This window comes from Tiliqua scincoides, chromosome 8 (genome assembly GCF_035046505.1).
Source record: "Tiliqua scincoides isolate rTilSci1 chromosome 8, rTilSci1.hap2, whole genome shotgun sequence".
NCBI classification, from domain to species: Eukaryota; Metazoa; Chordata; class Lepidosauria; order Squamata; family Scincidae; genus Tiliqua; species Tiliqua scincoides.
Genome location: NC_089828.1, coordinates 49,548,963 through 49,573,802, shown reverse-complemented (window position 1 = coordinate 49,573,802; position 24,840 = coordinate 49,548,963). Strand labels below are relative to the sequence as shown.

General features: G+C 42.4%; 1 protein-coding gene across 1 annotated transcript in view; it reads right to left on the bottom strand.

Moving 5' to 3' along the window:
- Window positions 1-12,440: 12,440 nt before the first annotated feature.
- The window catches only part of VMP1 (vacuole membrane protein 1), a 138,701-nt gene continuing 126,301 nt past the window's right edge, over window positions 12,441-24,840 (bottom strand). Inside the window, exons 11-12 of the mRNA XM_066635611.1 lie at window positions 15,212-15,311; window positions 12,441-13,681 (exon numbers count right to left, since the gene is read on the bottom strand). Coding sequence (XP_066491708.1) covers window positions 13,538-13,681; window positions 15,212-15,311 — 244 coding nt within the window. The 3' untranslated portion in view covers window positions 12,441-13,537. The remainder of the gene's footprint in view (window positions 13,682-15,211; window positions 15,312-24,840) is intronic.

The following is a 24,840-nucleotide window of genomic DNA, read 5'->3' as shown; positions in this document are numbered from 1 at the left end:
CATGTAGCTTCCGGTGTGACTTTGGGTCAGTCACTCTCACTCTCACAGGGTTGTTGAGAGGACAAAAGAAGGAAAGGAACCGTGTGCACTACCTTGAGCTCCTTGAAGAAAGGGCAATATGGAAATGTGAAAAATTAAAATAAAATGCATGTCCATCCTGAGGTAAAAGGCAACTGTAGGGATCTGGATCTGTTTTGGGACCATGGAATGCTGAACTTTTCCCCCATAATGCCATGCCACGGTCCTTATGCAAGCTGGGCCCTCATGGCAAACTGCCTTGTACTGCTTCAGACCCTTGCTCCATCTTGTTCACAAGTCTTACACTGATGGGAAGCAGCTCTCAAAGTTTCAGGTTTGGGGTTTTTCTCCCCAGCCTTACCTGGAGATGCTGCCAGAGATGAAACCTGGGGCCTTCTCTATGAAAAGCAGTTGCTGCCTCACAGAACCTCCCATTACTGTGAGTTATTCACTATCAACACCAAGCACATCAATCTGAAAAACAGGTTCAGGGTAAGGTGCAATTTGCCCTCGACCAGAGGTGCCCAACCCACAGCACATGCGCCACTAGTGGTACATGGACACTTTCTGAGTGGCACACACACAGTTGCCAAATATTTTTGAAAAACATTTAATAACAAAGAAAGCAGCAGTTTACAGTTTGCTTGATTTCTTTGCTACTCCTTACACAGCACAGCCCCAAGTTTCGAATGCAGCAGTGGGCATGTTCAGAGCTGCCACACCTGCTCCACTTGATATGCTCTGGCTGGAAAATGGGGAGAAATTCAGGAAAAGAATAATGAACAGGAGAGATAATCAAAACGGCAGATGCTAGAGAGCTGCAATCCACTAACTGGTGGGTCACTTGCTTACCCAAGAAAGTCTGGGGCGGGTTGTGGAAGGCAGTGGAGGGGGGCAATCAGGGCAACACAGAGATGGCTAATGAGATCAGCAAGGCTCCGGTGGCCCAGCCATGCAGAGATACCATCTTTGGGGAAATCATCTGCAAAGAGATTCCACCAAGATCATCTTTGAGGAGGAGAAGGTGGGCAGGCAGAAGGGCAATGGACACACCTTATATAAACTTTGGAACAGGTTCTGCAGAGCCGGACTAAAGGTCCATGCAGGCCACCTTTTAGGCATCATCAGCAGTCAGCCAAGTATCTTTGCAAAGCCCCAAATAGGAAGCAACACTCTTGTGTTTCTTGTTTTGTACCTTGTGGTACATGAAGATATACTGCCCTTGAACTTTGGAGGATTTTATTTCGCTATTGCGGTAATCGCTAAAAGCAACATTAAGGTGGAGTGGCATATTCAAGATGCTCTACACAAAAAGTGGCACATGGCATGCTGTGGGTTAGCCACCCCTGCCCTAGACAGTCAACAGGTTCCAGAAGAGCTTCCTTGTGCATAACTAGTAGTTGAGGGAAATTCTTGCCAAAGAATACCACTTGCTTGAAGAAGTGAAACAGAGAAAACCCAAGATGGGTATGACCACTGGCATCCCTAGGGGGGTGTGGGGGGTGCGGGCCGCACTGGGTGACATGCCAGGGGGGGTGATGCGCCCTGGGGGAGGATGCACTATCTTCACGACGTTAGGAGTTACCCCGTCATGCCATATACCGTTGGGTGTGGAATGGCCAGCAGAGTGCAATGCAAAAAACCCAATTGAAATTGCTCCTTTCAATCAAACGTTATGGCCAAAAAAACAGAAGGAAAAAATGCATGGAGCCCTATGGAAAGTGAAAGTGAGCTGTAGTGCGCATGTACTCGCGAGTTGGCGTACTTGCCATAGTCCGTCGGAAAGAGCAGGCTGAGAGGAATCCAACGACAACCAGAATGGTCCCAATCCAATGAATGCAGCCCCCCAAAAACACCCAAGAACTCCCCCCTCCCAGCTGCGAGTCTGAGCCTGAAACGAAGCCACGTGGTCATGTTTACTCATGAGTAGGCGGACTTGCCTTAGTTGAGGCAGGCTGAGAGGACTCCAAAGAGGTCAGAATGGTGCTGATCCAATGAATGCAGCTCCCCAAAACACTGAGAAGCAGGTCCCCCCTCCCAGCTGTGAGTCTATGGAGCCCTATGGAAAGTGAAGCAGCCTCATGTCGCATTTACTCACGAGTTGGCAGATGTGCCTTGGCTGCTGGTCAGGCCAGGCAAAGGGGAATGTGAGGACACCATAATGGTCCCAATTCTATGGAGCTGAAGTGCAACAAATGTCCAGAGGCAGCCTCCCCCTCCCACTAAAAAGGACAAAAAGTGTCTTGAACTGGTAAGAAGTTTTCTATTTTGCACTTGCAAAGCCAGGTGGGTCTTTATCTTGATATGCCTGAAATAAAAGAACTTTAAACTGAGCACTTCGAGGGCTGGAAATCTCACTGATTCTTTTTGGGGGGTTGTTATTGCAGGCAGACTACAGAGTAAGCTCCATTGACCACTATGGGACTTACTTCAGAGTAAACATGCATAGGATTGGGCTCACAGGCTGCAACCCTACCCACACTTTCCTGAGAGTAAGCCCCATTGACCTCTAGGATTTGGCTCACAGGCTGCAATCCTACCCACACTTTCCTGAGAGTAAGCTCCATTGACCACTATGGGACTTACTTCAGAGTAGATTCGCTAGGTGGAACAGGACTGGCTCCCCCTTATGTAATTATTTTATTTTAATTTATTTATAATTATTTATTTTAATTTGCTTGATGATGTCACTTCTGGCCATGCCATCACTTCCAATGGAACCTGGACAGATTGTCATTCTAAAAAGTGGGTCCCAGTGATAAAAGTTTGACAACTGCTGCAATAAGGTGTTAATACGTTGACACGGGTGTGTGTGTGTGTGTGTGTGTGTGTGAGAGAGAGAGAGAGACTCTACAAGTTTTCAAAAATAACTAAAATCAGAGTGTGGAGGAATAAGACCATCATGTTATATATCAATCAATGAGTAATTTCATGCAGAATGCAATGAAATAAACCACATTGAAGTATCTGTGTTATAACAAAAGGTACAGCCAAAAAACCGGTGGGGGCGGGGCAACAGTACATCACCATGCCCACCTGGGGTGTTGCCCCGCCCACTGCATGGGGTGACACGCAGGTCTCCCACACCAGGTGACTCGAATCCTAATGATGCCACTGGGAATGACGTGGGAGTTTTAAAAATACACAATAGAAAGAGTCCTGATTTCTTCATGTTCCCTTGTTTGTTAAGGTAATCCCATCTCAAAATCTCTCTCTGCTTCACAGCCTCACATCCCTAGGCCTTATGGGAGATTATTCTCATATAAACAGAGGTTGCATCCAACTTCTCCATCTGCAAGAGAGGTGACGAAAAGACCTACCGTAAACATTTGTAAAACACTTTGAATACTCCTAAATATTAACTACAGCAACAGTCCAGAGGATGCCCTTTGTAAGTTTGGGTTAGGGACCAGAGAGCTTAGAGCAATACACCATAGAAAGGGAAATTCTCCCCTAAAAAAACTAATACAAATCCAAGGTTTTGGATACTAATACAAGGTTTCTAGGGACTGTATAAATGCCATGCCCTGCACTGGTCTTAGAGAAGGGGATTTTCTCTCATAAGAAACAATGGGGTAGGGCAGGGGTGCTCACACTTTTTTGGCTCAAGAGCTACTTTGAAACCCAGCAAGGCCCGGAGACCTACCAGAGTTTTTTTTTACAATGTTCGCGCCATCATTACATATAACATTTATGTGTATAATGGTGTACCTTGAGCCCCACTGAGTATAACAGGACTTACTCCTGAGTAGACATGCCTAGGATTAGGCTGTGAGGCTGCAATCCTAGCCACACTTACCTGGGAGTAAGTCCCATTGAGTACAATGGGCCTTAACCCCGGCATTTCCTCCCAGAGGCACCTGAAGGGGGGGTTGGCACTCCGCGATCTACTCATTTTGCCTCGCGATCTACCGGTAGATCGTGATCCACCTATTGAGCACCCCTGGGGTAGGATAAGGATAGGGACTGTAGAGAGTAGTATGCAATCCTGAACATGCATAAACTAGAATTACCCTCTATCCATTCATAACAACCCAGAACACAACACCTACATCATCCATTTTGAATCATTAATCATTTTAATTATCCTTACACTGATTTTCACATTAATAAGAGTATTTTTTAAAAGTTTCATGTGAAACAACACTAGCCAACATTGCTAATACCATTAAATCATGGTTTGCTGAAAGGCGCTCTGCATTTGCCCGGGCTAGCCCCCCCCATCTCATTGTTCCCAAAAACTTATTTGCGATCTATCCTATATAAAAACCCTCTCTAATATGTATTATAGAACTATAAAATAAAATAACAAAGTCAGTCCTTGCCCCCAAATCACCTCTATTTCATCAACATGATTCCTCAGAGAGCATGCGGACGAGACAGAACATTATGTGCATGCTACAAGCTTAGTGGACATAAAGGACTTAAATGCGGGGAACTTTATATTGGGGAGACGTAACAGGGATCTCCTGTATCTTTCTCACAGGTACCGCACTGCTCACCAGAATTTAATTGCTGAGACTTTCCTCCTGCAAGAGTCAGAATGTTTGTGAACATTCCGTGACATCATACTTGGGCCTGTGAAAGGAACAAGGGTCTCAAACTTCTGCCCAAGGTCAGTGGCTCCTGTGAATAGTAGACCATATCCAAGGTAGTAAGGAGAGAGAAAAAACAGCAAGGGAACCACATGTGTTTGCATGGGGGACAGCAAAAGGAACAGCTGGGCAATGGCAGCTTCATTTCTGGTTTGGCCTGTCCCCACCTGCTAAATATGCAGGGCAAGACAATCTGCAGGGAAAAGGTTTCTCAACTCAGGCCCCAGCCCAGCAAGTGAGCTTGTTTGCAGAAAGGAATGTTGGTGATGGCAGAGAAGAGATACTGTAAGAAAGATTGCTCCTAGCAACCCTTTGTAGCTCACACTGTCCCGTTTATCTGATATTTCTGGGATGCAAACAGAGAATTAGGCAACAGAACAAGGCATGGATTTACAGTTCTAAGGAGACAGTGAGCCTCCCTTCAAAGGCAAGGCTTTAGGATATAAAGTATGAAGATGCCTCCTAAATCAGTTCAGCTATTTGTGTTTTGTCTACTCTGACTAGCAGCAGTATATGTTGACAGTATACCAAGTACCCTGACCCAGTTGGACCAATGGTCTGACTGTGCATAGCAGCCATTTTCAAAATTCTTCTGCTTATGCCACACCACCTCTATGGTCTTCACCTCTTGTGAAGTCACTTCCAGCTTCCAAGAGACTGTTCCGGGTTCTGCCACTCGGTTTTTAGGGCAATTGTCTGTAGTAACGAATTGTCAGTCCCTCTTCCTCCGCCTGCAGAGCTGTTCATAGTCACCCTAAAAACAGAGCCACAGAACCTGGAAGAGATTTTCAGCAATTTTCAACCACTGTGTTCCAAACTGCGGACCTTTCACGGCACCCCAATGTAACATGGCACACTCAAAAATCACTGCTAGATAGGACAACTTTATACGCTGCAGTTGCATATCTTGGGGCAGGAATCCTCAACCAACTTTCACCCAAGTCTCCCCAGAACAGTATTTGAAAACAACAGCCGTAAGTACTGGCCCATTGCCAGAATGCATTCATAATGGTAACCTATTTCAAGTGTAAATTTGCCAGCCAGGTAATTGGTTTCTCAGTGTTAATTCTTTTCCACCAAGCAGTTTTTTTTTCCACCAGCCAACCTGCTCAACTGGTAAGAAGAGCCAGATTCATTTCAAATCAATGAGGACCAGAGGGATTAGACCCACTATGGAGCCTGCGGTTTGCAAATTATATGTTTGGAAGTGACAGGTGGATTGTAGTACCTTTGTGGGTGTATTTTAAGGCAAACACAGGTGTTGGGAACCAACTGGGAGGGTGACTTGTCCAGCTCAGAGTCTGGTCCTGGAGTATTCAGTTTGGTAACCTCAGCTGTAAAGGCACATGCAAATCTAGATTTATTTCCAAGGCTGTCTTCATAAACATTAACTTCAGTTTAAATCTCTCACAGAAAAGAGACAGCAACAAAACACACATTTAAAACTACCCAGTTCAGAGTAAACATCTGCCAGGCACATTATACAGTTGCAACCCTTCTACCTTCCCCCACAGCAGGGCTTCTGTACAACAGGTGTGCGATGGGTAGAAACATAAAGGAGTTAAGCATATCCTATTGCTGCTTGTCCCTTACTGGAAAAAGTTGGAACCGTTTGATTGTAGCTGGTTGCGCCAGCTGCTAAAGGCACAAAGTCCCAGATAAAAAAACAAAGCGAAAACCTCCAATGAGTGTCTGAGCTTGGGCACATCCACTCTCTGAGGCTAAATCAGTTTGAAAATGGGTTAAATATCACATGATCCTCCAAAGCATCTTGAGAAATAAAGGGTTTTTCCCCCCTTTTAAGCTGCTAATAATTCTTGTAACAGGGAACCGTAGCCACTTTTGCTGAAAGACAGATCCCAGCTACTTGGATTGAAACAGCAGTCTGAATGGTTTGGAACTGGTTATTATGTACACATACCCCTAACTAACCCTGGCCAAATCAAACAGAGAATACTATTAATGATTGTTATTACGCACTCTTTCTTAAGTGCCTTGAACATGAATTAAAGACTCATGTTGATGGAGGATTATATGCCTTCTGAACAGCATTTACTGATAAAAAACAAACTTAAGTTTTCTTCATGCCTTCAGATAGTGAGTTATACCACAAATTTATTTTAGTTATAGCTAAGGAAATTACCAGTAGTCATAACTAAGATTCATTGAATTCAGTGGGACATAATCATTCCTAACTAGCTTTAAAATACAGCCAAATAGTTCTTTTCATTATAGAGAGTTCTTTTCTAAACAAAAAAAGAGCAATTTTTCAAACAAAGAGGCAGTCATAGAAATATGAAAAGACTGGAGTGATACAGTCTGAACTTCTGGCAAAAATTACAAGTTGCCATTGGCCATGATTCTCTAGACCAGGGGTCTCAAAACTTTCAGCCAAAGGGCTGCATAAAATATCTGGCACAGTGTGGAGGACCCGAAAAAAAAATTGAATATAAAATTTAAGTAAATACATTAGAGATGGAACTTAGATGAATGAATTAATGGGTTCAAATGTCCAGGATTTCTCCAAGCACCAACATAGCCAAGGAAATAAAGCACACACAAGCACAACTCTGGTTCTGTTTGGTCAACTGGGCCAGAGGCTAGCCACAGGCCAAATAGAGGCTCTCTGTAGGTGGCATCTGGCCCCTGGGCTGGAGTTTGGAGACCCGTGTTCTAGACCAGTGATTTTCAACCAGTGTGCCGCAAATGGTGTGCCACAGGAACTTGGGAGTGGATCATTTATTAGTAGGATCACTGGGGGCTGTAAGTCTCCCTACCAGCAGCATGGTATGCCTCTCAATTGTGTGTTTTGTTTTTTAAAAAGAACAATTTTGTGCCTTAACAATTTTAGCACCTTGTCAGTGGGCTGTATCCTCTGGGGGCTGGGGATAAGAATAGGCCCTCAGTTTAGCTGTACTTGTCGTAAGAGGCGACTAAACAGCCACCAGGTAGATGGGACTCGTCAGCCTGGGAAGGCAGCTCATCTGAGAGAAGGAAAACTCTGATCCCAAACCTCCACTGCCTTGTGGCTACATCCAGTTATGGAAAAGGCTTCAGGAGTCAACCTCGAGGCAAAATCCGGAGCCGGAGTCCCTGAGGCAGTTCATGGCTGAACAGTCACGTTCTGGCAACTCCTGCAACGCCACTGGAACCAACCATATTGGCCTCTGCCTTTCCATTGGACCATTTCAGCGATGTGGAGAGGGTGGATTTGCTGCAAGGGTAACAGCCTATCCTCCATACCTACTTTACCCAGGCTTCGCACACTGGAGAGGACACTCTGTTCCAGAACCACCATTCAGAGCGTGACACCATAGTCTTCCGAGACTGAAGGATGCCAACAACAGTGGGCTGTGAGTGAAAACCACTGCTCTAGACACGCCATGGATTTAAAATATTATTTTTCCCACATAAAATAGGACCTGCATTAGAGAGAGCACAATCTCCTCTTTTTATTGCTACTTTTTGTTTTGGACCAAGATACACTGCTGGCTGGCCACATGTTAACATCGTGGCTTTCTCCTTAGATGTCCATGGGCAGCTCTTGCTTCCGGGGGGGGGGGGAGGTGATGGGGGGCAGAAGAGACGAGAAAAATGCCTTCTAGCATGAGCCACTGAAGTCTGCTATTCAAAGAATGAGATGAGTCACTGGTATTTTCTCATCTGTGTGACACTGATGTTAGAATTTGCAAGGAATTCTGGGGAAACAGCAATGAGGACCTCTGGGATACCATCCCACAGCTTCACTGAACTGGATCCTTCTTATAGGGAAAATGTGAGGCACATATGTGTGTCAATGAGTGAACAATACATAGAATTTACACAATTCACCATGATGTGTCCAAATGCAGTCTAGATGGATGTATCTGTTAAGTCAAAGGTGATCTATCCATAAACTCATTTGCAGACTGAGGAAAATTTCCCTTGTCAAAAGGAGAAAAATATCAACATTTCTGAGTTTATGCCCATTTTAAGGCTGCTACTTCCATTTTCTGTATCCATTACAGCAAATACAAAATGTGTTTTGAATGAGAACTCTTCTCCATCAGATCTCTCAGTAAAACTCATGTTTTCTGTTCAACCTTAGACTTCTTAATGCTCAACGTCAACTTTAATTAAGCCTAAATACATGGAGTTGCATTTATTTTCAATTTTCTTCTTTCTTTGGCTGTATCGCATTCTCAGAATATATACTTCAGGCTCTTTGGGAACAGAGACCTTATGAAACTATGCAAATCATCATGCACACTAGCTACTTTCAAATTAAATTTCTAATTTCACCCCCCACACACAAACCCACCCACTTAGGGCTAGCCCAAGAACTCATGACACAGAAGGCAGAGGACTAAATTTTGCTCCCTTACCTAGTGGCAGATTTGCCATCACCTCCCCTGCTGCTCCTGCTTCCTGGATTTAAAAAGGGAGTGGAGGGGAAAAGGAAGTGGGAAAGAGCATCATGGGGAGTTTACACCTCTCCTCTTCCCTTCTGCTCTATATTGCTCTTCCTTTTTGAATTCAGGTAGCAAGAGGAAGAGTGAAAATGACAGGGACAGAGGTGAGTGATTCCTGCCAATCTACTGTCATGAGGTACGTGCCTCATGGATAAGCCAGCCCTGAAACAAATCAGTCCAATTGACAGACATTTCTGTAACAAGGATAACTGATATGCTATGTTGTTGAAGCGTTGTGCTCTTTTGTGCTTATTTTCCACTACTATAGAAAATGTATGGAGACAACCTTAAGGGAATTTTTGTTCCATGAATCCAGAAGCATGAAGAGGACAGTTTGATGAAGAAAATCTTCAGATGTTTAATGAAATCCATTGGGCTAGATATTGATTAGCACAGCTTGCAGCATTGCAGCCTGAAGCTGTAGGAAGAGGCTCATGCATGCGTCTAACCCCATCTGCCATGCCAGCCTGCTCTTGTTGCCCTTGAGCCGGGGTGTGAAACTCGTTTCATACAGAGGGCCGAAGTTAGCATTCAGGGCGCCTGCTGAGGACTGGAAGTGGCGTAATTAATCAGAAAGTGACATCGTTAAGCAGCTGATGGCCAGAAATCAGCATTTTGTTCTCATTAACTGCAAATGACAGAAGAGAAAATACGCAAATCTTGATCATATTTCAAGATATGGGAGAGCCCAATTTTCTGTGGGCTGCTGTTTCAGCAATAACACCTCAGGACTGCTCAGCAGCTGAGAGCCTAAGGGCCTGATAAAAAGCTTCCAGGGGCCACATCCAGCCCCTGGGCCTTATGTTTGACACCCCTTGAGCTTCCCAAAGGAGCAATTGTCTATAAAGCCTTAAAAACTTTGGGTCTAGGATAGCTGCTTCCACTCCATGCTCCACTCTGACTACACATGTTCTCTTAGAGATGCAACATGTGCGTTGAATCAAATCCACATGACTTCATAGACAGGTGCTCTCAGTGGCTGCCCCATGACTTCGGGATTCTCTTCTCCTGGAGACTCACCAAAGCCAGATTCTCAATATCCAGGGCTACAATCTGAATGCATTTGAAATGAATCAAAGGAAAACATTTTGCCACCAAAATGCGATTCATTGTTTATTTGACCAACCAGACAAGGCATTTATTTGCAATTCTTTAGTTCTTAATTCAATGTTAAAAAACTTGGTCATAAAGTAACATAAGAGCATTTCCCCTCCGCCCTTCTCCCATCATTTAATCAAAAAGAGGCACATAAACCAGATTAAAACAGGAAGCATCAAATCAAAGCTAATACTTACAGGGAATCTTGCAAAATAATCTAAATATACACACAGACACAAATACAGAAGAGTGAGAGACTGGTTATTCTGCAGGACTTGCAGTGCAATCCTAGGCTTGTCTACTCAGAAGTAAGGCCCATTAAATTCAATGGGACTGACTCACAGTGTGTACAGGATTGCAGCCTTACTGAACTCCAAAGACTCTGGACAAGAATAAGGGCATACAAGAACTTGTGGGAATTCCTATTAAGTTATGTACTATTAAGGGACAGAGCATGGGAGACTGTCCTTGTGCCTTTACTCCTAACAATACAAATGAAGCCAAGACTTCCAAAGAGCTTTGACTCTGGTGTCATTGCTATGCACTCATAACCTCATCTCTCCGTTTCATCCCATTCACCACTCCTTCATACAGCCATGCATGGAGGTGCTGCTGATGACCAATAGAAGGCCAATAGGAGATCCTTCCTTGACTTTCCAGATGAAAAGCTCAGTGGTCCCAGGATAGTTTCCTGTTGCATCCTCAACTCCTATACATAGGAATAGCGTGAATGCAGGACAGAGATGTGAGGGGGCATGCTCAACAAATCCTTCCGTCAGGCAGCTTTTTTCCAACAAATTCTGCCCCTCCCTTTCACTGGGCTTGTTTCTAATCTTGCAGCCCAGCCTGGGAGAAAAAGTTGCCAAGAGAGGAGTTGGAGAAAAGAGGCTGGCAGGAAAAGAGTTAAGAACACAGATCGTTGCACTTAGACTGGTCCTCTTAGTATAGGGCAAACCACCATTCTGAAGAGAAGGGTGGCAAGGACTGCAGGCCAAAATTGAGGGAGGCAGGAATCTTAGGGCATGGCATGAAGCAAGGCTTCATGCTTTGGAAGTGCAAGGCTACATACACGGTGCTTTGGGCCCTATCTTTCTGTAAAGAGAAGTACTTATTCCACTGTAAACATTAAAATCAATTGAAGCTTTGTAGCTGATGTACTGGACTAGGATTTCTCCTTTGCCTGCAAAAGGCTTTCTCACCAAAAGGCCTTAGAGACAGCACCCACTCTTTATGTTTGGTTCTTTGATCACTCTGAAAACATACCTGTAGGAAAGACTTAGAAACATTACCCCAAACATGTCCCAGGATACGGTGACTTCACTAGAGGAGAAACGTTTGGTACAGGCAGGATTTCCTTTTCACTCATTTTGGTCTTAAAGACATACATACTAAAGACATCAGAGGGTGTTCGACAAGAGCTTGGAGATGGATGAACAAAACAGTCAAGATGAAAGATACCAAAATGTCAGACAGCCTACCGACTGTTGTTGCCATGACATCCAACAGTCAACATCAGTCTGATAAGCTATCCAACAGAAAGGTACGAGCCATGGAGATGTCACGACGGTAGGTAGGTGGGCAACACGAGCAGGAGTGAACAAACACACACCAACAACAACTTGCTTGACAAACTGGCTAACATGAATGTTGAAAGAAAACTAGTTGGTATTCAGAAGTGATTCAAGAGTTGGCAATAGAGAAAAACGTCCTAGGCCTTTATCTAAAACAGAGCTGTGAGAACGAAATGGCCAATGAACTCAACCTTAATTAGATGCTCACTCTAAAACGTGCTGATGCCCTTGAAGGAAAAGAGCCTTATCTAGCACAGTTTCAGAAGCACTGTATTCACAAGGGTGGTTGTATGCTTGATTCCTGCAAACTTAAGGCAAACCAGTTATGGGCAAGTTGTTCACTCTTGTACATCAAGGAAAAGGGAGGGAAACAGTAACAGTGTGTGACTAAAGGAGTACCGGGGATGTCTAAAATCAAATAAATACAAGGCACATAAAGCAGAGACATAGTTCTATGTTACAATGTTGGGAGTGGGAGGAGTGTTACCACTGTGTGCAATCAATGTGTACCCCAAACAGAGCAAAACAGTGGTCAATGAAGCTACCTCTTTCAGAGGGCCTATCTCATGCTTTGGAGAACTACCAAGGTCTCCTGGAGGAAGAGCAGAGTTTGGGTCGGTGGGAGGAGAAATAATCTGCAGGGGAGTAAAACAAAACCCAGAAATACACCGTTTTGTAGCAAAATTAAAAAAAAAGCAACTTAAGGGTATATTTGAATGATGTTTATTCCAGTTACCCTTGCCGCACCTTACAAGACACCTTCTTTTGCATTGTCTAATGATGCTATGCAAACACTGCAGAAGTTAACAATTTAAAAAAAACAAACACCAACACCAATTAACTGTCAGTTAAATAAATTAAAATGGACTGAACTGTGTCCAGAGATTTATGCTTTCTACATCCTTTGGATGCGTGAGAAGCTCTCAGGAAAATCCAAGAACAAAAGGCTCGGAAGGATCACAGGAAGCATTCAATGAAACAACAGTGGGGATCAATAATGGAAAGAAAAAACACAAGTAAAAAGGAGAAGAAGGGGGAGGAAGAGGATGACGAACGAGTTTTAAAAGACCAAGACAAGGAGGTCTGGAATGATCTAAGGTAAGTTTATAATAATAATTATTTTTTTGTAGCAACGTCATTCTAATATACAGAATTGAAAACACTCTAAACAAACAGAACTCCAGCAGTTCAACGATACCAGTCCGTCTGCTCACAACCATTATCAAGTTCAAAAATGTAGCATCCTTACTCCACCCACTGCACGCCTGGGGACGTGCACAATGACATGGAAAACTCCAGAGGCCCGCATGTTCCCACGAGGGACATGCAAAGTCCGTTAGCCAATCTAAGACTACTCATGTACGGTTCGATCGAACCTGGTCACCACAGGGGAGATGGTGCTGCCAACCTGGGCTGTTAAAATTTTGTGGTGAGCAGGATGCAACTTATTCAGGAAAGTCCGGAATTGTGCTGCTTGTTAAAAACCAGTGATTTCAGAAGTAAATTTAAGTGGAAAGCACCTATGTTAAAAACAAGAGCTTAACATCCCCTGTTATGTTTAACCTCAATGGATTGGAAAACAAAACCATGTACTTTACCGTTAATGTACAAATGGCAGTCAATGAGAATCATTTACTAACGGCAGAATTACAAAACCCAGGATGACTGTAAAGTTCTCTCCTTAATAACCCCACCTCCCTTTTTCTTCAAATAATGCCAATTTTTTTTTTTTTAATATTCCAAGGCTGGTCATCCAAATTAAGCTGGTTCCCTACCCCCCTTTTCCACCTCCACCCCTCACAGCTCATTTGGTTTTCTCCTCCGAGTGCATCTGCTGTTGGAGGCGCTTGGCATAACTTTGAGCCATGGAGTTAATAATGGACAAGATGAAATAGCACACCATAATGATAACTAATTTCTCGAACATCCACGACAGCCAGTTTTCACCCTGCGGAAATAAAAACACAAAAGGAAAGGGGGGGGGGAATGAAGGTTAGTTAGAATGCACTGAAAAGAAATAAGCTCAGATTGACAGGCAAGGGTTAACCAATGAGCAGGCATGCACACACTTACACATTCCATTGTCCCCTAAAATCCAGTACTTCAGTGATTCTCAATCTAACCACCACAAATTGACTAGTCTGCCTCAGAACCCCTGAATGTTGGCATTTGTGGGAAATATTTGAAGGCTGCATTCTCTCTGTGCCTGTTTGTGTGACTGGCCAGGGTTTCCCCATGTGGACTTTGCAGTGTGTGCCAAAGCACATCTAACAGCTCTCTCTTGCTTTGCTGGAGAGGATTTGCAGGACTGGGCAAGCTGGTTTTCAGGAAAGCTTTTGGCTTGACTGATTGTCTTATTGAGGAACTCCTCGATAAGCTTCCAAGGAACGCCTGGGTTTCGTTGGAATCCTGCTTGAAAACTCTTGCTGTGATTCCCCAGAATCACACTTGCACATACTTGTAAACAGAAGCCAGCTTAAACCTTGGCAGGCTCTCTCTTCTGGACTTTAAAAAGCTACAGTTGGCTTGGCAAAAGAGATCGCTACATTATTAGCGTGCGAGGGGTTAATGAAATGTGCACTGACATTCTGTGTTCTGCTCACTATCTGGCATTGATTCAAAGAGTTCATGCTCGGGACAACTGCGAAAAAACCTCAACCATCACATACATAATGCTGTCAATTGGCTGGCAACAGCAGTCTGCAAAGGGCCAATCCCCTTTGGGATTTTTGTTTGCTGCTTGTTCCGGTTGGCATCAGTTGTGCAACCAGCAACTGATGTAGCAGAAATAAAATTGCTATTTAAACGTTTGCCAGAAAAACATGGGAGGGGGATGGGACAGGACAACTAGCTGTGCTTCCCCTTTGGTCAAAAGAGGGCAGCATTCACACTTCACCCCAGTCCTCTCAAGCCGGATTTCCTTTCCTTTCCCTATCCCTCTTAGATGCCCACCTTTCAAAAGCAATTTAAGGCAGGGCATGTAAGAGGGCGACAGCAGGATGGCAGATCAAGCCAAAGGCATATTAGTGCTAAATACTCTTAATATGCCTTGATAAGGGTTAATTAACCTTCCAGGGCTTGCAGAGATAATACAAATCATTAGGATATTCCAGCTGGAGACTCTCTGATTTTAATCTTATCTAATTATCACGTTAACATATTTTCTCTTGAACAGCCAATAGGAAATAACATGTATTTGAATCTTCATAACAACCCAGGATACCCCTACTCACTTTCTTAGCTTGCTTCTTATAGCAATTTGGATTAGCAGTTCAGGCAACATGGCCCCAAAAAGGAATTTTTAAAAGGTAACATTTCAATGCCAATTATCATTCCAATAATTTCTTTCCCTAGCAAAGTTTTCTTTGCTACCCATAGAGTACGCAGGTCTCTTTCATTTGAACTGTGAAGTCAATCCTCTGAACAAAGTTTTGATAAGAAGAAATCTGGGACAAGGAAATGGGAAGCAGTGCCTTACCTGGGGTGCCCCATCTGCTCGGTGATGGAGTTTCATCCGCTGAGCTTCCAAATATTCTTGAAAGGGTTTCTGGAGTGAAGGACCTATGCGTGGGACAGCACTAATGCAGCCCAGAGGACCAGGCAGAAAATTTGGAAAGGGGAAAAAAGGAAAGGGAGGAAAGAGGGAAAAGGAATATAGGAAAAAAAAAGATTAAAAAAACTTACCGCCAAAATTCAAAACCACAGCTAAGGAGAAAAATCACCCCCAATCAGAACCATGTGGAAGACCCACAGGGGAGGAAAAAAAAAAGCAACACACGTGCTATCAGTTCTGTGGAAGAACCAGGTCTCTATCAAGAGAGAGAGACAGGAAAAAAAGCCAAAAAGCAAAAAGTTATTTGGCAGCCAAGTGCCTGCGAAGATCAGAGGACCAGCAGCAGCAGCAGCCGCTGCAGCAGTGTGGAGAGGGGAGAGGCTGAGGTTATATGCTAACTGTACTTCCTGAAAGCTAAGACTCAGCTGAGCTAGGAAAGCAGTGTGCACCAGGGCAGTGCCGGGAGTTCAGTGGAGTAACTTCTGAGAAGTCCCAACAATTTATCACCAAGGGTTCCTGTAAGAACTGGTTTGAACCGATTAGTAAGGAAATGACTTGGGCTTGTGTCATTCGCCCCAGTTTAAAAAAGAAACTGCCCGCCCCCCCCACCCCTCTGACTTGCCCCCATCATCTCAAAGGGAGGCGGGCCCTTGCTCAAACCAAGTCCTTATTAGGACAATTCCTGCGTCATCCTTGTCCAAAAAAGAATGCATTAGCCTATTCCAAAGACACCTCCCACTGAAAGCCAGGCAATAAAAGAAGAAAAAAAATACCAAGAAAAAGAAAAGAAAAAGTGGGTGATTAACAAAAAAGGAACAAAGGAGGAACTGTAAACCTTGCTTCTGAATCATTATGCTTTTTGACGGATGACTATGCAGAGAAACTACAGTCACTGAACACACCTTGCCCCGGGAGGAATAAGGGACACTGATAGTTTCTCAGAGATAGAGACCTCTGGAATCCCAACAGTGCATGCTGTCAGGAGGGGGGCTTGCTGCAATGTAGAGATCTACTGCAAGTATTTCCTGACAGAGATTTTTTTTTTAGGGGGGGGGGGAGGATTGTCCTCATTATTTCCAGGCCAAAATCAGATACCATGTACGTATCCTTTGTCACCAAAAGGAAAGAAAGAGCTCAAACAAGATGGAAGCATTGCTAGTTAAGTGGTTGTAGGAAAAAGCTACAAGGAGAAGTGAACCAGGGAAGGGGAAGCAACCAAAGCCTCTTCTGATGGTACCATGCAAAGCCCCAGAAAGGCTCACAATGATAAGTTCCATGTGGCTAGATTAAGCCTCAGATCCCTCACCGAAGTATAGTCCACTAACATCAAATGGATCTATACAGTGTATGACCTTCAGAATTAGGGTCCAAAACTCCAAGCTGATGGACAGAATAAACTTGGACCAGGTTAAAATCCTTGCTTATTCATGAAGCTCCCTACCGGACCATGGACCAGTCATCAACTCCCAGTCTCTAGCCTATCTCATACAGAATGAAAAAGGGTGTGTCTTGAGGGCGTTTTAATGAAACACCACCAAAAAGGAAACCAATTAATTAACAAACCAAGGGACAATTAAAGAAATTGTTACCTATAAAAAAATTATGGCAAAATTATGTATGGCAAAAATAATTGCCACTTTATATGGTCAATAGTGTTCCAATATTAGCCTCAGGTCTCTTTTCTTTGAGGGGGGCTGTAGAGGAGAAATTTTTTATGAAACACTACCAAAATTTTATCACTGCTTTTTTAATAATAAACACACAAAACTTTAAGTACAAATGCTATTCCTTCTTTTATCCCTTTCTTTGACTTACAAATTCTGTTTGGTTCCAATGGAAATTTGTGTCAGGCAACTCTTAAAATACCTACACAAATTTTACTGAAAAACTTGTTTTATGGAAAAGTTGTCAGCCTTGAAGCTGGTTCCTTATTTGTACCATATTCTTCACTAGTCCTTGAAAAGTAAAAGTGATTTTAACTGTAGCTTGGTTTTAAATGTTAAGATAAGATTGTGAGATCTTTTGGGACAGATAGCCATTTAATTATCTATCTGTAAACTGCTTTGTGAACTTTTTTGTTGTTGCTGAAAAACAACATATAAATATTCTTAATAATAATAAGTACAGTTCAAAATGGGTAACTCTGAAAGTGGCCAATTTGCCTTTAAAAAAACCAAGCAAATGGGTCCATACATTAAGAGAAAAGTTATGTCAGCTTTCCCAAGCTTTTAAAAAGGTTGAAACATAGACCAAACTGAGACTTAACATCTCATAGCAATTCTCCAGGATGACTCGTTCAGCAGAAACAAGTCACCACACTAGGGTCTAAATTTTCAGATGACAGAGAAGCCTGACAGAGAAACTTTCTCAAGGTAATTCTTTGCTGTAGCAACCTGTAAATGTGAAAATGCTTCGATAGTGAGAGTTGAATGACGGGTGAGAATTATTCAAGCCTTTTAACTGCAAGGGCTAAATCCATTCATTGGCCACCAAAAGTTAATTGCTGATCAAAGTTTACAACCTTCTTGATAGGAAGATTTCTTTCTGATGAATAAAGCTCTGTTATTTTTGCCCTCTTTTATCTCCTTATTCCCGAAATAGAAGAAAGTACAGAATGACAACTATGTAAATCCAATTGTGCAGTATTAATTTTAATGCAATTTTTTGGGCTTTGGGGGCAATTCATGAAATTACATAATTTTTTTAAATATCTATTAAATGTACAGCTTTGTCCAGAAAACACAGCATATGTGTTTAAAGAAGAACTATTAAAATAAAATAAAAAATTTAAGCTGTGGCTTCTGTTCACACAAACCATTATTTTCAATTTATTTTGTGTATTTTAACACCTATCTGGAATTAGTTTAGATTATGAATTAAGGGTCTCAGTTTTGGATATTTATTTCTCATTTATGTAATCTTTCAGAATGCTGCTCAGAAAAATGAGCTGCTGAAATACTTTTCAGGAAAAAGAAAAATGCATTTCTGAACTTTAGTAAAATGGCAGAATTTTGAGTACAGCAGGTTTAAAAAAGTAAATCAGCAGTTATCCTCAAACCTGGGCTCTTTGAAATGTATAGTTTATAGACATATCACCCCCCAAAAAGGTGTTATGTCTTCCATTGATGGGACAAATATTTCGGCTACTATCTGCGCAGCCGCGACCACAGAAGAATCAGCGGCTTACATCACCAATCTGCGCCTTTCAGAGATAAAACTTCTTGAGCTGCGGAGCAGTAACCCAGTTCTGCCTTTTTGGGTGCAAATTTCTGGGGCTTACTGGACAACGATGTGAACAGATGAAAACATCTGTTCTACTTTCAAACTGGGGCTATCAGCCCTCCAGTTCAAAAAGCTAAGAGAAAGTCAGAGAAAGTTAATTAGGAAATGGCAGGTACCGTTATAAAATTAAAAACCTGGTATTGGGGAATATCAAGCCAGTTGTTATAATTTGAGAAAAATGCTCCTACGAATTCTTGCTATTTTTAATTAACATTATTCCAACCAAGAAAATTATGTGTTTTACGGACATTTTGCCCATATTGAACCCTCCAAATTCACCTCAGATTTCACTTTAGAAGAAATTCAGGGACAGTTAGTTATCATGCTGAAAGATATTCCTATGGCCATTTAATTTATTATTTTTAAAATCCATGCAACTGCAAAATAACCTTATCACTGATTGTAGATGCCAGAAAACACTTTTGAACTGAAAATGATCAACAAGAAGAAAAATTGTGGATTGAATTATTGTGACCAATTTGACTGCCTTAATTTTATTATCCCAAGAAAACCAAGATTACGAATAAGTCAAGCACTAACTAAACACTTCCAAGCCACGATGAGTTCAGGAGAAGTCCTTTAAGCATGGGCTTAACCATGGCAGTGAAATCAATGGGATTTAAAAGTATTTAAATCTGATTGGATTTAGCCCCACATATATGAACTGGGCTTAATAGGTTCACTTTCAAAATGTAATGAGGGGCCACAATCCAACACAGAATTACAAATGTGTAAATTATTGAAATAAATTAGCAAAAGCATTTTTGTAACTGTGTTGGATCATGGCTACTGTTTACTAAATGTGTAATAAAAATAATATTTAAAAAATCTCTTTTGTACCATCCTAATTTTATGAAATAGGTGAGAATACTGTATAAACAAAACACCACATTTTACCTTTTTAATTTATTGCACAGTTCATTCTGCATTTTTGATTAAGGCAAACAACAGATTTCTGTCCAAAGTCTACCAAGAATCATAATTGCACATTTTGTACACCTGACATTTAAGATTGAGAAATACAAAATGTATCAAATACAAGTATATATTTAATCAGGATTTGTTTTTAGGCTAGCTATGTAACTCACAAAAAACGGACAAGATTTTTGGATAGATAAATCGCATTCAAAAAGGTTGCTCCTTTTGATCATTACAGCACAATACCTCTAAAACCTGTTTTGTTGTTTTCTTCCACTCTAAAGTTCTGTTTTCCAAGCCCATGCATATACAAAGACATTTCCAATTCCATGGCTTACATTTTCCTGTAATATGTGTCTCCAATTTTGCAACAATATTAGAACAGCTTGTTGAACTCTTGGCCAGATCAGAAACTGGAACACATTATTTATAATGCTACCTGATTATTACAGTAAGAGGATTTCTTCATATCATTGTTTTGGATTGCACCAAATGCATCTTGCCAGAGTTTAAAGTTAAAGTCTCACTGATTTCACTGTGATTGTATCAAAGGAAAGTTTAATGGGAGAATGGTTCCTCCCACTGAGACTCAATAGTGTGTAATGGGCTGGACTGTATCTGAAGTATATATCACATCTTTATTCTGTTGTTCCTCCAAAGAGCTCAGGGTGTCACCCCCCACACCCATTTTAGATGGTGAATGGGGTCTCCAACTTCATCTTCACAATGACCCTGTGAGGTCAGCTAAGCCAAGAAAAACCTGCCTAGGAGGGATTCGAACTCAGATCTGCTCAGTCCAAATCCTGTGCTTTGTTCACCACATCATACTGTCTCCACATTTAACACAGAATTTCATAAATTCTGACATTTCTAACCCTGCTTAGAACACAAAGCACAATTCACACATTTTTGGGATTTCCCCCACCCCACACAGTGGCAAACCAACCTGTGAGTCTCTTAACATGTTAGGTCTGTCACCTCCCTGTTTAGAAATTACATGTTTAGATGCAGCCCTACAGAAAGCCCATCTGAGTATTTCTTTCCCTAGAACTCATGCCATCAAGTGCTGGCCGTATCAGCGACTCTGAGAATCAAGTTTATACAAAAGAAAAAATGGGGAAGAATTTTCAAAATTTCAGCCAGCAAAAGTATGCCAGCTAGAGAAAAATGATCAGTTTCATGTATGTAACAGAAATCTGCTATTCTGTGGAATGACAATACTTCTGTATTAAGAATCTGGAACTGGTCACTGCCAATCGGCTAGACTGGACACTGTTCTTTATTGTAACAGCCAAATCAGTCAATGGCCTCACCGTGCCCAGTTTCCCTTCTCTGGTAAACAATAGACAGAAAATAATTCCAATTTTCTAATGAAGCAGCAGCATCCAACCATACAGGCTGAAATCCTAAGTACAGTTAAGCTTATTGGCACTTCCTTTGAAAGTCAAATAGATCTTTCCCAGAATTTGCTGTGCTTTGGACTTGTGTTTTGCCTTTAAGAGATTCTTACCAGTATTACTGGCATGATAAGACACATTTTCCTTAGGGACATTAGTGTCCTTTCATGGCCAGCTATGCTATCTGATTCCCATTACATGATCCCTCTTGTCCTAAAGCAGTGGTCTTTAACCAACAAGTCAACAAAACCTTTATTAGGCATAAACATTTGATAGGTGAAGACTCTGTACAGAAATTGTAGAGAGAGTATAAACCTAAGTAGGGTCTTTAACCTTTCCAGACCAGACCCTAGTTGATTTCTAACTTCACCATGGTTAGATCATGAAACTGTAGCATAAAAAAATCCCTCCCTCTCTCCCTTCCTCTATTTTATCTCCTCTTCACCTTTAATTCTCTTTCTCCCTTTCTCTGATTGTACCTATTTTTGTCCATTTTTTCCTTCCTCCTAGCCTTCTTCAGCAGTAGTTTAGGATACTATATAACTGCACTCAGAAGGTTAATTAAACACAACCACGTTCACACCCACACCTACCATTTTAATCTGCCGTCTCTAGGGTAGACCCAGGTCTGTTACTGCCGCATCTAGGTTTGGCCCTGAGACAATATCTCAAATCTCAACATTTTGTAAATTCTCTGTGAATCCGTATGGTGAAAATGACATGATGAAATGAAAAATCTGGTCTCTGTGAACCAGTATGGTGAAAATGCATTGGTACCAAAATGTAAGAAGGAACACTGATCACAGAAGTGGAAGCACAATGATCTGGGCTTTTGTACTTGTTTCTGTTATAACGGAACTATCTAACAATGAACAGACCATTTGTCCATCAAGTTCAGTGCAGTTTGTTCTGACAGCAGGTCTTCTTTCCTAGCCCCACCATCAGAGATTCTTCGGTCAGAGACACTGAGTCTTGATTATAAAGAGCGGAGGGAATAGAGCAGATAAAGAGAAACTTTCTCCATCTGCTTTATTCCCAACCACTCTTTATAACCAAGACTCAGTGTCTCTGGCCAAAGGATCTCTGATGGTGGGGCTAGGAAAGAAGACCTGCTGTCAGAGCAAACTGCACTGAACTCGATGGACAAATGGTCTGTTCATTGTTAGATGGCTCCATGGGTGAACTTTAGTCACCCTATGAAATGACTGGAAGAAGGTTCTCAGTGAACAAAAGCAAGACTATATTTGTGAAACGCATAATTTGCTTGTGGAATTCATTGCCACAAGATGCAATTGGTGGCCACTAGCTCTGGGATGGACAACACATTACCCTAAGGATGCTTTGGAAATTACAGAAGGCCTGAGCATGATGGACACCACAGCTAGCCCTCAACTTGCTTCAACCATTCACTGCTGCTGGATCAGACAGGCCGAGCATGGAGAGACTCCATGCCAGGCAGAAGAATTTCACAACGGGTGCTACCTGCTATGGCACTGGCATGGAGATTCCATCCTGTGGAAGTCATTTCCCAGTTCCCCAATGAATTAATGTGCAAAACCATGGAGAGGCAGTACTATCAGTGGTTAACAGGCAGGAACATGATAGATACAAATGATAAGAAACAGTATACTGCTTAGTCTTTGATTACAGTGTGGGGTGGGGCAAACAAGAGGAGAAAGGCCATTATTATTATGTTCAGCTTGTGAGCTTCCCAGGGATAAATACTTGACCACTCCTAGAGACAGAGTGTTGGTCTGGAGGGTCATTTTGTCTTACCTAGTGTGATGTTTCATATGTTCATATAAGCTTATGCATAATAAATATATGATCTGCCATCCAGTCATGGCCCCTCCAATACACAGGAAATGGATGGTGAAAGGTAATTCTGCAATCTGTCAGGATTAGCAGTTTAACAAGTACTGGCGAGCCATACAGAACACGTCTTAGGTCGCCCACTCCTAGGCCTAGGCTCTGTGCCACAGTGGGGTTGGGGAGTTGACCTCATAACCCTGAGGCCCCTTTCCAACTCTTGTTCTTTGAGAACATGGTGAGTCAGGACTGTAATCCTCAGATGTGGCCAACAAGGAATGGCATAGCCCATCCCTTTGGAAATTGTATCATAGAAGGGGATCATTGAAACAGGTTGTACTGAAGGACTGAAGGAAAATAGCTCAGCCATAATGACAAGTACATTATGCAAACTATACAATCAAGATTTCCAAAAAGGCACATACTTCTGGATGACTTAAGACTGAGTCACCAAGTCACAGTTTTCTGAATACAATCTTTTTAATTGCACCAACCGTGGTATAGAACTGCAAAGAAAAGCTGGCCAATAAGACAGTGATATAATGATGCAAACAGCATATAATTCAAGAAATTTGCTGCTACAAGATGTGGTGATGGCCACTAAGCTTAGATGGCTTGAAAAAGGGAATTAGACAAATTCATGGAAGAACAGAGGGCTACTAGTCATGCTGGCTAGATGGAGTCTCTAAATATGAGTTGCTCAGGAGCAACAGAGAACACAGGATTTTGCCTTCACCTCCTACTTGTGGGCCTTCCAGAGATGGCAGGAAACATAATGCTGGACTTGAACCTCTGTGCTCTTCTCAGGTTCTTATAGAGGTTGAGAAGGGTGTTAAAAAGCTGCAGTGCTGCCTTGTTTTTTGGATGACACCGTGGTGCAAACTAGGTCTGATGGCTAATGCAGGGCTGTTGCAGAAAACAGCAGTCCTATATCTCCTTCCCCTCTCTACTCCCCAACAGACAGGGAAGCTCAGTGGCACCCTGCTGAATATCCCTAGCAGAAGAGGGCGAGAATGAAACACAGGACTGCTATTTTTGGAGACAGTCCCGCGTCTGGTATAACGTCTGCTTTCACCCTGTTCCACACCTAACATGCCTTGCAGGAAACAGATCCTAACACTTAAATTTTGCTTTAAGTTTCCAAGGTCTCTCTCTCTATGGGGCCAAACATATGCCAATGACTGTATAGTACTGCTTTAATAACTCCACATCAGACTCTATAAAAGACTGCAAAATAAACAAGATCATCAGAGGCCAAATAATTGAATAACTTCTCAGCAGAGCTCCTTAGTCTGGTTACAGGGGGGTAGTTTCTGTCTTTCTTATAAAGAGATTTTCAGTGAGGTGTAGGGCCTGAATTCAGATCCTCCAGTCCAATAGCACAACAATAGCATAAGAGCAGCCTCCTGGATCAGACAGAAGACCCATCTAGTTGAGTATTCCACTTCTTAAGTGGCCAACCAGATGCCCCCAGGAAAACCACAAGTTGCTAATCTCTAGACTGAAGTATGCAACTTGTCACTTAAAACAGCCACAGTGTCAGAGGATTGGAGGAAAGCAAATGTCACACTGATCTTTAAAAAAGGAAGTAGGGGGGACCTGGAAAATTATAGGCTGTTCAGCCTAACATCTGTTCCAGGTAAGATGGCGGAATGCCTTATCAAAGATGAAATCTTTGATCAGGAGAGAGATCTTGGGGTGCTGGTGGACAGCTCAATGAAAGTGTCGACCCAATGTGCAGCGGTAGTGAAGAAGGCTAATTTCATGCTTGGGTTAATTAGATAAGGCATTGAGAATGAAATGGCTAATATGATGCCACTGTACAAATTAATGGTAAGGCCACACCTGGAGTATTGCATCCAGTTCTGGTTGCTGTATCTCAAAAAGGATATAGTGGAAATGGAAAAGGTGCAGAAGAGAGCGACCCAAATGATTACTGGGTTCGGGTACCTCCCTTATGAGGTAAGGGCTACAGCATTTGAACTCTTCAGTCTAGAAAAAATGCACCGGGGGACGACATCGGACATGATTGAGACATTCAAAATTATGGATGGATAGAGGGATGGACAGAGGGATACTCTTTTCCCTTTCACACAACACCAGAACCAGGGGACATCCACTAAAATTGAATGATGGGAAAGTTAGGAC